Source organism: Panthera tigris, chromosome A1 (genome assembly GCF_018350195.1).
Source record: "Panthera tigris isolate Pti1 chromosome A1, P.tigris_Pti1_mat1.1, whole genome shotgun sequence".
NCBI classification, from domain to species: Eukaryota; Metazoa; Chordata; class Mammalia; order Carnivora; family Felidae; genus Panthera; species Panthera tigris.
In genome coordinates, this window is record NC_056660.1 from 79733823 (window position 1) to 79746453 (window position 12631).

The following is a 12631-nucleotide window of genomic DNA, read 5'->3' on the forward strand; positions in this document are numbered from 1 at the left end:
ATTTCGGCCCCGGCTCCTCGCTTCACGGGAAAAGCCATTTTTCTTACACGTCCGGAATTCTGGTACATCAATCTCTACCATTAAAGCGCTGAAATGCAGCGTGGATCTCAGTCGCTGACTCGCCCTGAGCCGGTGATTACGAAGCGACGGAGAAGGGGACGCAGAGGACCCCCCCGCCCGGAGGACTCCCAGCAGCCCGGTGCAGCCCCACACCAGCCCCGGGTCCAGACAGCTCGGGCCCCGCGGGTGTCCGCCCCCATGGCGCCGGCAGCACGGCTCGCAGCTGACCGCGGAGGCGCGAGCTGCCCAGCCCGCCGCAGCCACCAACTGCCTCCGCCAGGCGCGGCGCCCCCGTGAAGCCGGCGCCGTTTGAAACTTGCGCCGCCGCACATGCGCCCGGGGCCCCTCGGGGCGCCGTAGCCGCGGGGCCTGCTTCCGCCTCGCGCTCCCGGCACGCCCTGCGCCCCCCTTGGGGCCCCGACCGTCCGCGCCGCCGCACATGCGCCCGGGACCCCTCGGGGCGCGGGCGCCGCCGAGACCCCGCTTCCGCCCCGCGCTCCCGGCACGCCCCGCGCCTCAGCCCCCACCTTCCCCGACCCACCACGGGAAAGCTGCGGAAAATGGCGCCTTAAAGCGCCCGCGCCCACCTTGCCGAAGTGCGCGGCCCAGTGCACGGGCGTCCAGCCGTAGAAGGAGTCTTCGGCGGCCAGGTGGGCGCGCGGCGTCTGCTGCAACAGAGAGCAGAGCGCGGCCAGGTCCCCGTCGCGGCAGGCGCGGTGCAGCGGGAAGCGGAGCGACAACAGCTCCTCGCTGGAGAAGCCCGCCTCCACGCCTGCGCCCGCTCCTGCCGTCGACATGGTCCGTCACCGGAGAGCGCGGGCTAGCTGGCCGAGAGGACCGAGAGGACGCGAGGGTGAGGACCGAGAGGCCGTCGCCTGAGCACAAAGGAGCGAGAGTGCCGCCGCCGCCGCGTCCCGCCGGCTGCCGAGCCGAGCCCAGCCGAGCGCGTACAGGGGGCGGGGCGGGGGCGGGGCCTACCGCGGGCAGGTCTGAGGCCCGTGCCCGCGGACGCCGGGTCTGAAGGTGGGGCCTGCAGTGCCAGGGGGCGGGGCCTGGTGGGGCCGGGGCTGACTCGTGGAGCAAGAATGGGCCAGGGAGCAGTGGGCGTGGCCTAAGCGGAGGCGGCGCCTGGAGAGCAGGCGAAGTGGCCTGGAGCAGGGGGCCGTGCCCAGCTGGTCCGGGGTTGTGGGCCTGGACCAGGAGGCGGGCCGGGAGTGGGGCGGAGCCTGGGGAGTCTGTGATGAGGCCGGGGACAGAGGGCGGGGCCTAGTGGGGTCCCGGATGCGGCAGACGCCTGGAGCGGGAGGTTGGTCGGGAGAGGGCGGGGCCTGGGAGCGGGCGAAGAGCCCGGGGGTAGGGGGCGGGGCCTAGCGCGGTCGGAAAGGGGCTGATGCTCCGAGCCCGAGGCTGGCCGGAACCTGGAGCAGGGGGCTGGGAATGGGGAACCTGGAGCCGGGAACGGAGGGAGGGGACTCGGGTACCCGGAACGGGGACTTGGGATCCGGGAACGGGGAGTGCGGGGGCGGAGAGCCCGGGGGCCCGGACTGGGAGGCGGGGAGCGGGGAGCTGCGCCGAGGCGGATCCCCGGCCGCGCGGGTGGGGTCGGCTCTCAGCCGCGTGCCCCACCCAGACCCCAGGCCCCGCAGTCCAGACCAGCCTCCGCCCGGCTCCGTCCTCTCCAGGCGCCTGCCTGTCGGGCGAGCTTCGAGAGCAGCCAGCAAAACCCTGGAAAATCCTGTCAGTGACAATCACAATGAGAATCACAGTTTTCTTAACAGATTTTTTCCTCTGATTATGAGTAATACGTGAATATCAATAATTTCACTATCGAGGAATAACTACTATCAACGTTTATGGGTAGTTCCTTACAGTACCTTTACCACATAGTTTCGTTATATATATTATTTTTCCTTGTATATATTGCCTTTTTTCCTTTTTTTTTTTTTTTTTTTTTACAGAATTCTGAATCACAGTAATTCAACTTTAAGTAGGTAACCAGATGTCTGGGAAAATAATGGTGCATGAGATAGCACCTGGCAGCATTAGTTAATAAGAAATTAGGCACCTCGTGCCTAACAAAGGAAATTGTTAATTTATGGTATAAACGTACAACACATTCCTCTATTCGTCAGACAAACATGTTGATTACAATGCGAATGGAGCACTTTGGGAGGTGCCCCAGATGCAGTGAGGGAAAGCAGCAGTATTTCAATTCAGGGGGTGATTAGTAATGCATGGGAAATATGAATGAGGCAGGTTCTGTTTCCTTTCCAGGAATTTATAATCTAGTAGATGAGGCAGGGAAGAATATTTCAGTAGGCGAAGCAGTACCTTTTTTGTTTGGACCAGAAAGGTAGAAATATGCTGTAAACTCATTGCAAGCTTGAATTCTGGAGCAGACAGAATTCAACCATTTTTCTTTTCATACACCAGGTTGATTTTAATCTCATTATGTCTGTAAGATGTGCACCATAATGACTTCCATCCTTCCTGGGAAAGCAGCACCCCATTTTGTAAGATGCCTTGTCATCTGTAATAACTAGAGGGAGGGATTACTTATGCCTCTTTATAGTGCCTGCTGCAGTGGACAGAACTGAGACACAGATAAGCTGAGAACTTGCACAAGGACAAACGGTGTGCCTGGGGCAGAGCTGAGAATAATTGCCAGACCTAGTTTCCAATCCAGTTAGATTTTTTTAACTTTGGAATATATTTTGCATAAAGAGCCTTAAGGCCTAGGAAAATAAAGTAGGTTATAGTGGCACCATACTTAGAATGCCATCTTTCCTCAGTTAAGGTTACTTTCTGGTTTTCAGAGTTGCTAGGAGTATGTAGATATTTATTTATTTATTTTTATGTACATATTTAAGCTGAAATAGATCGTCAACCTAGATATGATGATGGGTCCCTAAGATAGCCTGCATGATAATTGTGGATGGAACAGTTATAAAGGTGTCCAATGAGTACTCCAAATTCCAGTGTTCTGGTTGGTTGGTCCCAAGTTTTGCCCAGCTCATTATTACCAATTATGGATTTTCTTTGGGATTCTTGTTTTTAAAAAGCTCTGGGGGAAAGGGAGGAAACCAGATTCATCACTCATGTGCTTTGATTTATTTGACAAAGCAACCATAAATAAGTGACAGAACATTCTCTTCTTGACCAAACTACTCTGTCTCCCCCCAAATTTTGACTAGGCTTAAATGTTTGGATTTGTGTATTTGTCTCTGCATTGTCCAGTTTTAGCAAGACTCCTGCTAAGTTGGTTGAGCTAGAATTCCCATCCCCCATATCAGATCGTCTTTGATATCTAATCAGTTTCTTCACCCCCCAGCCACCCCCAAGTGGTGTTGGCTCAACCCAGCCTGCCTTCAGCAAGAATCCTGCTGGGTCAGTTTAGCCAGAACCTGATGGTTAGCTGACCCTGCTGTTTTGTCGTAGTAATTTTCCACCCTCCATCGCCCACCCAGGGTAAAGAAGTTGCCCATGCTGTTCTCAGAGCCAAGTCCGATCTCTCACCCCAGAGTCGGATCTCTCTCCCCACTGCAAGCAAAAGTGGGGTCCTGGTTCCCACTTGCCGTAGCCTCCTCTGAGTACAGTCCACCTTACTATGCTTTAACACGTCTCACTAAACGATGTTTTTGACTAATAATCTTTTTCTTTAACATAAGCAAACTTGTGTATTTGAAGAGGTGATTCGGAAACATGAAAGAAAAGAGGAAGACCCAAAATCCCAAAGTATCAAAATAAGATAACACAACACCCCCCCCCCCCCCCCCCCCCCCACCCCACCCCCGCCCCGCACTTAGGATTGCATTGTGTGAGAATTGCTTAAATGGGTTCAGGTGAAGGCTCGACCCCTCAGGTAAAGGGCTCGGGTGAAGGCACGTCCCAGTCAGAGGTGCGCAGAACTGCCCACACGCTGTGGAGACATCAGTGGGGCTGTTTTCACACTTGGAACAGGACACGGTCAACGCCGTGTCATGGGAAGGGAGACTGCAGAAGAAAGCAGGACCCAGGCTATGCACCACGCTAAGACACTGTCCTTCATTACTGCAAGTGAGAGGCTTTGCTGTGATGCCAGGTGATGGGTGAGGGCTCAGAGGAAGACCCACATCCGATTTGCAGCTGGCTGTGTGTGGGTAGCCCACTGGGACGGTGCCCTCAGCCTGGGCTGCAAAGTGGGAGCACAGCCTTACTGTTCTCTCTCGTCCATGACCCCCCATCTACCTCCCTCCATGTGGCCAGATCCATCTTTTAAGAAGGCAAATACACTTAAAATTGGACACCGAGCAGTGTCTTGGTCTGTTCCAGCCTGCATAACAAAGTACCACAGACTGGGGGGTTTAAACAACCAACTGGAAGACTGCGAGTCTGAGATCAGGATGCTAGCAGGGACCCTCTTCCTGGATCACAGATGACATCTTCTTTCTGTGAACCCACTCAGTGCAGAGGGAACCACCTCTCTGGTGTCTCTTCTCTGCGGGGCACTGACCCCATCATAGACGTTTTCCCACCCTAATCACCTCCCAAAGGCCCCACCTCCAGATAGCATCACGTTGGCGTGAATTTCAGGGACACAGGCATTCAGTCCGTAGCAAACGACTTCCCAGACTCCTGTCATTCAGATACCACTCCCACGTGGATTTTTACCACTTCTGCGTGGACTTTTGTATCCACAGAGGATCTGTGCTATTAATAATTTTCTTGAAATAACTTCATTTTTTGGAATTACTGACTTTACGTTCTCTTTATTAAGAAAACACCAATGAGTTTATGGTGCCAACTACATTTTCCTCATTTAAACAAATCCACAATAAAATAACACATGTTCACGTGCTTCCCAAATCAGTTCCCACAGTTGGTGGTGCTACACCACACTTTGGAAATTGCTCCTTGGGAGCAAAATCCCAGATCTGTTCCTTGGCCTGTTGACATGCCTACAGCCAGGGACTGCCTGCCTCTCTGGACTTGTCTGTCCTCCTCACAGGCTGTCCAGGAAGCCCTTGAAACCAAGGGTGCTTCTGCTGAAGGCTTCCACCCCATCCCCAGCGTTTCTTTCCCCAGTTGTGACCAAATCATGCCTCCCTGAGTGCTTTAGAATGTGACCTGATTTGGAAATGGAGTCATTGTAGATGTAACTAGTTAAGATGAAGTCATAATGGGGCAGGCCATCCCCAAACCCAATGTGACTGGTGTCCTTATAAAAAGGGGCATCTGGACACAGATGCACACATGGGAAGAACACCATGAGGCAGAGATGGAGGGGTGCAGCAAAAGTCAAAGAACCCCAAGGATGGCCAGCAACACCAGAGGCAGGGGGACACCTGGGGCAGGTCCCCCATCACGACCTCCTTGGGAGGTCCAGCCCTGCCCACACCTGGCCTCCAGAGCGAGAGGGCTTAGATTCAGGTTGCCCAAGCCTGGTTTGCTGGGCTTGATTGTGGCAGCCTCAGGACACTTGCCTAGGACACAGGCTCTGCTGGGGAGGCTCCCCCACTGCCCCCTGCCCCCTGCCCACAATCCAATCCAAGTGCCTCTCCTTCCAGAAGCCTCCACCAGGCAACAGCTGGAGCCTCCTTCCCCTCTACTCCAGGGTTCCCAGGTGTCTGGCATTTTAGTTTCCTCCCACCCTTGGATGAAAACATTTAAAAACCCAGCAAGTAAATGTTACTCATTTTTAGTCATAAAAACTTGATTGTTAACAGGCCTTTTCTGAGATGGCCTCTCCACTTCCAACAGGCCTCTTGACGAGTAGAAACATGCTCCAAGCTTGCTTCTGGTGGCTCCAGGTGGGAAGGCAGAGAGAGAGGTGGCCTCTCTCTGCTCTGAAAGGGAGCCCCCAGGCAGGGGCAAGAGCTTGCTCTGCAAACCAATGTCCTGTTGAATAAAGTACTGGACGGATGCCTTTCTCTCTCGCTCCCTCCACCTCTGTCTCTATGTCTGTCTGTCTCTCCATATTTCCATCATTGTCTCTCTGTCTCTGTCTCTTATTCTCCATCATCACTGTATCTTTCCTGTGAGGACAGAGCCCCACCCATGCTGAGCCTACAATACGAATTTGTTGAGTGACAGGAGGCTAAAGGCTGAAACTCAGATCAGTTGGCAGCTCCTTGTCAGGAAGGGGAGACCTGCTGTGGACCAAGGATGTCAGTTATTGAGCATCAAGATTCTGGAATCTTACTGATTGTCCTGCATCTTACTCCTATCTTGTGAAAAAAGTGATTAGTTGCTGTAATGGGAAAAATTCATTTTTTTTTCCTTCTGATGTAGAAAAAAACCCAGTTCTTCCTCACTGTGTTTCTTCCCCATGTGTCTCCTTTGCCTTCACAGAGAACACTTCGCTTCTGATGCTTGTGGTCACCAAATGCGTGGAGGTTTTTCCCCCACACAATTCTCTCTAACACCAGCTCAAGTCTGACACCATCGACCCGGAGATGGGACCAGACCCTACAGGTTAAGGGCTCAGCCCCACAAGACTGCCCCGACCTCCACTTCAGCTGCCACTGTCCCCTGTGCTTCTGACTGACTCACTACAGACGGGAGGCTCCCACAAGCCCCTCCTAAGGTTAGTTTGCTAAAGCAGCTCACATAACTCAAGGGAACACTTAGAAGTTTATTAAAGGACATGAAAAAAAACCCCACAAATCAACATCCAGGTGAAGGGATGACAGGAAAAGGTCAGGAAGGGGCTCAAATCCACAAACCATGAGATCATGACCTGAGCCAAAACCAAGAGTCGGATGCTTAACCAACTGAGCCACCCAGGTGCCCCAATGACTTCAACTGAACAAAAAGGACCAGAAATGAAGTAAAAGATAAGCTATAGGTCCACGGAAATAGACTGCAAGTCATTTAACAAAGGACTTATATTCAGCATATACAAAGAACTTCTACAAATCAAGAAGAAAGACATGAACAACAAAAATGGGCAAAGATATGAATAGGCAATTCACTGGAAGGAAACACAAATATCCAATAACCAAGACATTCAGTAACCAGTGATTTCTCCTGTCCTACTGAATGGATTAATCCTGTCCACAGGCAAAAATTTGCATGGATGCTCTACCTTAGGACAACAGCACTCTTTCCCATATGTATCTTTCCAGCAACTGTGCGTATTTCTATTTCCCTTCATCCCTAATGTCAAAGAATTTATGTATAGTTGACACTTGAGCAATGCAGGGATCTTGGGCACTGACCACCACCACACACAAAATCCACATATGACACTGACTGCCCCCCTCTGCAACTTTACTACTAATAGCCTACTGCTGATCAGAAGCTTAACCAGTAACATAAACAGTCAATTAACACAGTTTTTGTGTCCTATGTACTATAAACTTTATTCTTACGATAAAGTAAGCCAGAGAAAAGAAAACCTTCTTAAGAAAATCACAAGGAAGAGGAAATACATTTACAGTGCTGTGCTGCAAAAGACCTGTATGTAAGTGCACCAGTGCAGTTCAAGCCTGTGGTGTTCAAGGGTCAGCTGTAGTTTTTGCCTTGCACTCCAGCAGGGCATCAGTCCCCAGCAGTCCTGTGGAATAGCTCCTGGCAAACTCATCACAGCCTCCGGGTTTGCCAACCCACAGTCTCTGCTAATCTTGTCTTTCAGGGTGTGGAGTGGCTGGGCAGCTGGCTCCTCTTGGGAACATGATGTCCTGGCTTCTGTGACTCTGCAGCTTTCCTGTGCAACCTCCAAATGCTCAACGGCCCCAGGCCTCGGTCCTAGACCCTTTACTCTCTTTACTTTCTTCCTGGGTAATCACATCGAATCCCATACCTTCAAGTACTGTTTACATACTGATGATTCCTAAATTCATGTCTCGGGCCTGGACCTTTCCTGCAGCCCAGACTCCTAAACCCAGCAGCTTAGTCCTTATCTCCATTAGGATCTCTCCTAGACAACTCCACTGATGCCCCAAATGGAATTCCTGAGTCACCCCTACACCTGTTACTCCCACTCACCGCCCCACCCCCACTCTCTGTCTCTGTGAAAGACCCAGACATGTCTACCCAGGGGCCAACGCTATGCTCACTGTAGATCTCGGTGGCTCTACCTCAAATATGTCTTCAGTGCACACGCTTCTTTCCATCCCTACCACCCCAAGCCATGCTTTCCTGCTTAAACCAGTGTGACTGCCTCTTGGCGTTTCTTGTTCAGGATATAAATCCAACAATAGCTCTGGCTTAAAACCTGCCAATAGCTTTCCACTATCAGTAAAAGAAATCCACATGGCACAGACTTGAATGTGGTTAGTAAGATTGTGGAACTGAATTTAACACTTTATTTATATTTTAAAAATGTTTTAATGTTTATTTATTTTGAGAGAGAGAGAGAGAGAGAGAGAGAGAGTGCTTGCACAAGTGGGGGAGGGGCAGAGAGAGAGAGAGAGAGAGAGAGAGAGAATCCCAAGCAGACTCCATGCTGTCAGTGCACAGCCCAACGTGGGGCTCAATCTCATGAACCATGAAATGATAACCTGAGCTGAAATCAAGAGTCAGACACTTAACCAACTGAGCCACCCAATCCCCTCAATTTGACATTTTATTGAATTTTAACTTATTTAGATTTGGATTTAAAAGCAATTATTGGCAAAAATTTAAGAGTCTAAACAACTTAAAATCAACTTGGATATGAGTACCTGCTCTTTCTACTGTAACCATCGTGAAATGTAAACGCAGATCAAATATTCCCAGGGAAAATGTAGCGCTCCCATTGAGATATGCCGTACCTGTAAAATGGACCCCGGATTGGTAAGAGTAAAAGAATACAAAATTCTTCATGAATAATTTTTAATATGGAGTGCATATTCAATTTGTAACATTTTGGATATGTTGGGTTAAATAAATTATATCGGTCAAATGATTTTCACCTGTTTATTTTTACTTTTTTTTTTAGCATGGCTCATGGAAAAATCTTCCTTATATACGTAATTCTCACATTTTGTTTCTATTAGTCAGCTTGGCATGTATTATCTATCCATAAATCAATGTAAGTAGTTAGGTTTTTTGTTTGTTTGTTTGTTTTCTCTTCTGGGGGAATACCAGCAGTTTCTTTGTCTGAGTGCTGGGCTTGACCTAAGGCCCATTTTGAAGAAAGGAATGAGTATCTTTGAAGAGTAGGATTACCGGCAGATGGTAAATGCTCCTGAGGACTCGGGAGGAATGAGAGCCTGAGCCCAGGCCAACCAACTGCTCTGCCCCACGGTGGGCACCTTCTCCCCTCCCCCAGGCGGCACGGGCAGCATCCTGGACTGTTCACACGGTGTTTCTCTTTCTCTTCCTCCCTCTCTTTTTGCTAAGTATGTGTGGTTGAAATTATATAAGCTAAATGCAAGTAAGTTAAATATGCATGGGATATGAGGCAACTTTCAGTTTAAAATAACTATAATGTAATCTTGCAACTGTTTATACTTCTAAACAGAAGTATAAATAGACATACCTATTTTCACCCTATAAATCGATGTGAGAAATGGTTTTTCACCTGTGAGTTTCTGGGGAGTGAGATGTTAGGGACATATATATTTTTTAATATGTCTATAGTACTTGACTTTTTAATGTTTATTTTTGAGAGCGAGAGAGACGGAGAACGAGTGGGGGAGGGGCAGAGAGAGGGGGAGACACAGAATCCAAAGCAGGCTCCAGGCTCTGAGCTGTCGGTACAGAGCCTGACGTGGGGCTTGAACTCACAAGCCGCGAGATCATGACCTGAGCCGAAATCGGATGCTCAACCGACTGAACCACCCAGGGCGCCCCAAGTACCTGACTTTTTAAATGAGCATTTTCCGGTGGGGTGATTAATGGTTCTTATAACAAAGTCTAGACATTACAGAAATACATAAAGTAGATAGTGAGATGAAGGTCCCTCATAATTCCACCCCAGTGACGGTCACACGTGTTGTATATGTTTACACACACAAATATAAGTATTGTTACACATTAATCTACCCATGGTGTTTCTGGTAAAATAGACTCCTCTTACCCACAGTGTCTGCACCTAAAATTGGTAAATTTTAGGCAGCTTTCCATGCTGGTGGTAGGCATCCCTACCGCCCTTTCTAAAAGCCACGTGGTTTGCCAGTGTGTGTCTGAGCATGATTTATCTTCCTATCCTTTATAGATGAATGCATCTTTTTTTTTTCTTTTTTCCAATTATGAGAGATGTTGCAGTGAATACATTTATATACAGTTCTTGGCATACTTGCCCAGTTTTCTGAGATGGAATCCTGGTCGATTTTCTGCACAGTTTAATGGCTTTACATACATTTCCAAGTTACCATTCAGAAAATGTGGGCAAATTTACACTCCCGCCAACGATGTTTGAGCCTGCCTGTTTCCTCACACCTTGGCCAATACTAGGTATTAATCGTATTTTTAACTTTAGGAAATCTGATATGCAGAAACGATTCATCCAGCAAGTATGCACGTCATTAACTTACAATTCTAAAAATATGAATGAGACTGCTACGGAGGGTCTATGTGTTTTAGGTTCCTGTGTGTTACGTATTCCTGCCGAGTTGCCAATTGGTTCGCTTGGGTTATTTGTAAATGTTCTGTTAATTTATTATTTAAAAACATTTTTTTAACATTTATTTATTTTTGAGAGAGGGAGGGGGAGAGAGAGAGAGCGCTAAGAAGGGGCAGAGAGAGAGGGAGACACAGAATCTGAAGCAGGTTCCAGGCACCAAGATGTCAGCACAGAGCCCGATGTGGGGCTTGAACCCACAAACCGTGAGATTATGACCTGAGCTGAAGTCCAGCGCTCAACGAACAGAGCCACCCAGGCACCTCTGTTCTGCTAATTTATAAGAGCCTTTTATATTTAAGAATACTGATTCTGTCATGTTACAGGGTTGTCTTCGCTATTTTAATGTCTCCCTTTCCTTGGCCAGACTCGTCTGCTTTATGCAGTCAAGTCTGACCACGTATTTTTCTTCATAGTTGCTGTCCTTGGAGTTGTGCTAAGAAAAGAATGCTGAGATTATGACAATATCCCTGTGCTAGCGATCGACTTATTGTGCTTCTGCTGTGGCGTCCACTCTGTCACAGTGGGTGGGACGTCCTGACGGGTTTTCGGTTGCCATAGACGCAGCGCCCAGCTTCAGGAGTTGGGGCTGCTGGAGGGCACGTGACAAGGGACACCGCCCGTCCTGGTCTGGCAGGGCCCTGTTTGTTCCTTCACCCTTGCTCTGCGGGGTCTGTGGCGGTAGGACGATGGGCACACGCAGAGGGACAGGCCGGCCTCGCAGCTCCTCCCAGCCCCCCGAGGACCATCTTTCCTGCCGCCCTGCACCTGGGGCCGACTGGTTGGGCACCTTCCCCACCGAGCCGGGACCCTGGTCTCAGGGACAGGCCCTTCTGAGTCTGAGGGCACCCTCCGTCAGCCCCGGGGTCCCCTTCACTGCTCTCTCTCCACCTTCACCCTTGCTCCCCGACCACATGGACTGCTGTAGTTCAAGTTCCTCTGTTTAAATGAGTGGCCGGACCCAGACTGGCACCGTTGCCTCCTGTGTTCTCCCAGGCTTTGTGGTGCTGATACTCTTGATATTTACATCTTGAACCCATCCTGGGCGGCGTGTGTTAAAGCTCTGACTTCGTGCTTTCTCAGGGGGCTCGTGCACTGTCCCCAAACCTCCCGTGTGGCTCTGCATTGACCGTCTGTCGTGTGCACCACACATCACGACTCTCAGGATTTCTGGACACCCCACTCCGTTCCGCTGAGGTTCTGTCTGTTCCTGAGCCACAAGTCTAGAGCCCGTAGCTTCATAACACACCGCTTGCCAGACCCCCTCTCATGTCTGTGTTCCGAGAGGACATCTCAACAACCACCACCCACTCCCTTTCTCCCCAACATAGATGATCTCGGTCCACAACAACGTTTAGAGATAGCAATACAACGACCGACGTCCTGGAAAACTAAAAATTCTAACTTCCCAGGAGCAGAAAGGAATAAATGAAGGCACACGACGGTTGGGGATTATCCCCAAGAGCCTGCTGTATAAAACCCGACGTGTTGTGCACCTTCCCAAGCCACGGCTCTTGCACCCAAAACACACGACGACTACTTATTTTAATTTGCAGAATTAACGTCCCAAATGCAGCTTCAAACCAGGAAATGATGCACCGAGACTGGTTTGGAACAACAGGAGCAGCCCCCTCCGCTCTGCAGAGAACGGGACGGGGCAAAGCGGCAGAAGCCCCATCGTGGAATCGCACGTGGGAGCCTCACTCTCACCCTCACCCTCCTCCAGAGGCCTGTATCGTCCTTCTCTCCTCCTTCACTGGTTACTCAGAAGACGTGGGGTCTTCCCCTCCCAGCCAGGGCTAACCGGCCCTCCCCGCGCTCTTGACCTCAGGCTGCCACCTGTGGGGGGTGGACCCTGGGCATGTATATCCTGCGGGTTCTGTTTCTCTGGGGAATCCCGATGGGTCCATAGGCTGTGAGGTTATGTTTCTTCAAAGTTCATCCTGTTAGACAACAGTAAGGTTTGGACACTCATTTTTCAGGCTCAATTACACTTTCATTGTTTGGTTGGAGTATAAGGGAAAAAACCACATCACCTCTAAG

General features: G+C 50.1%; 1 protein-coding gene across 2 annotated transcripts in view; it reads right to left on the minus strand.

Moving 5' to 3' along the window:
* The window catches only part of ANKRD10 (ankyrin repeat domain 10), a 33020-nt gene extending 32024 nt beyond the window's left edge, over positions 1–996 (minus strand). For both annotated transcript variants that reach the window (XM_042980176.1, XM_042980182.1), the window contains exon 1: positions 648–996. In XM_042980176.1, the coding sequence (XP_042836110.1) occupies positions 648–857 (210 nt within the window). In that variant the 5' untranslated portion in view covers positions 858–996. The remainder of the gene's footprint in view (positions 1–647) is intronic.
* Between the last annotated feature and the right edge of the window lie 11635 nt (positions 997–12631).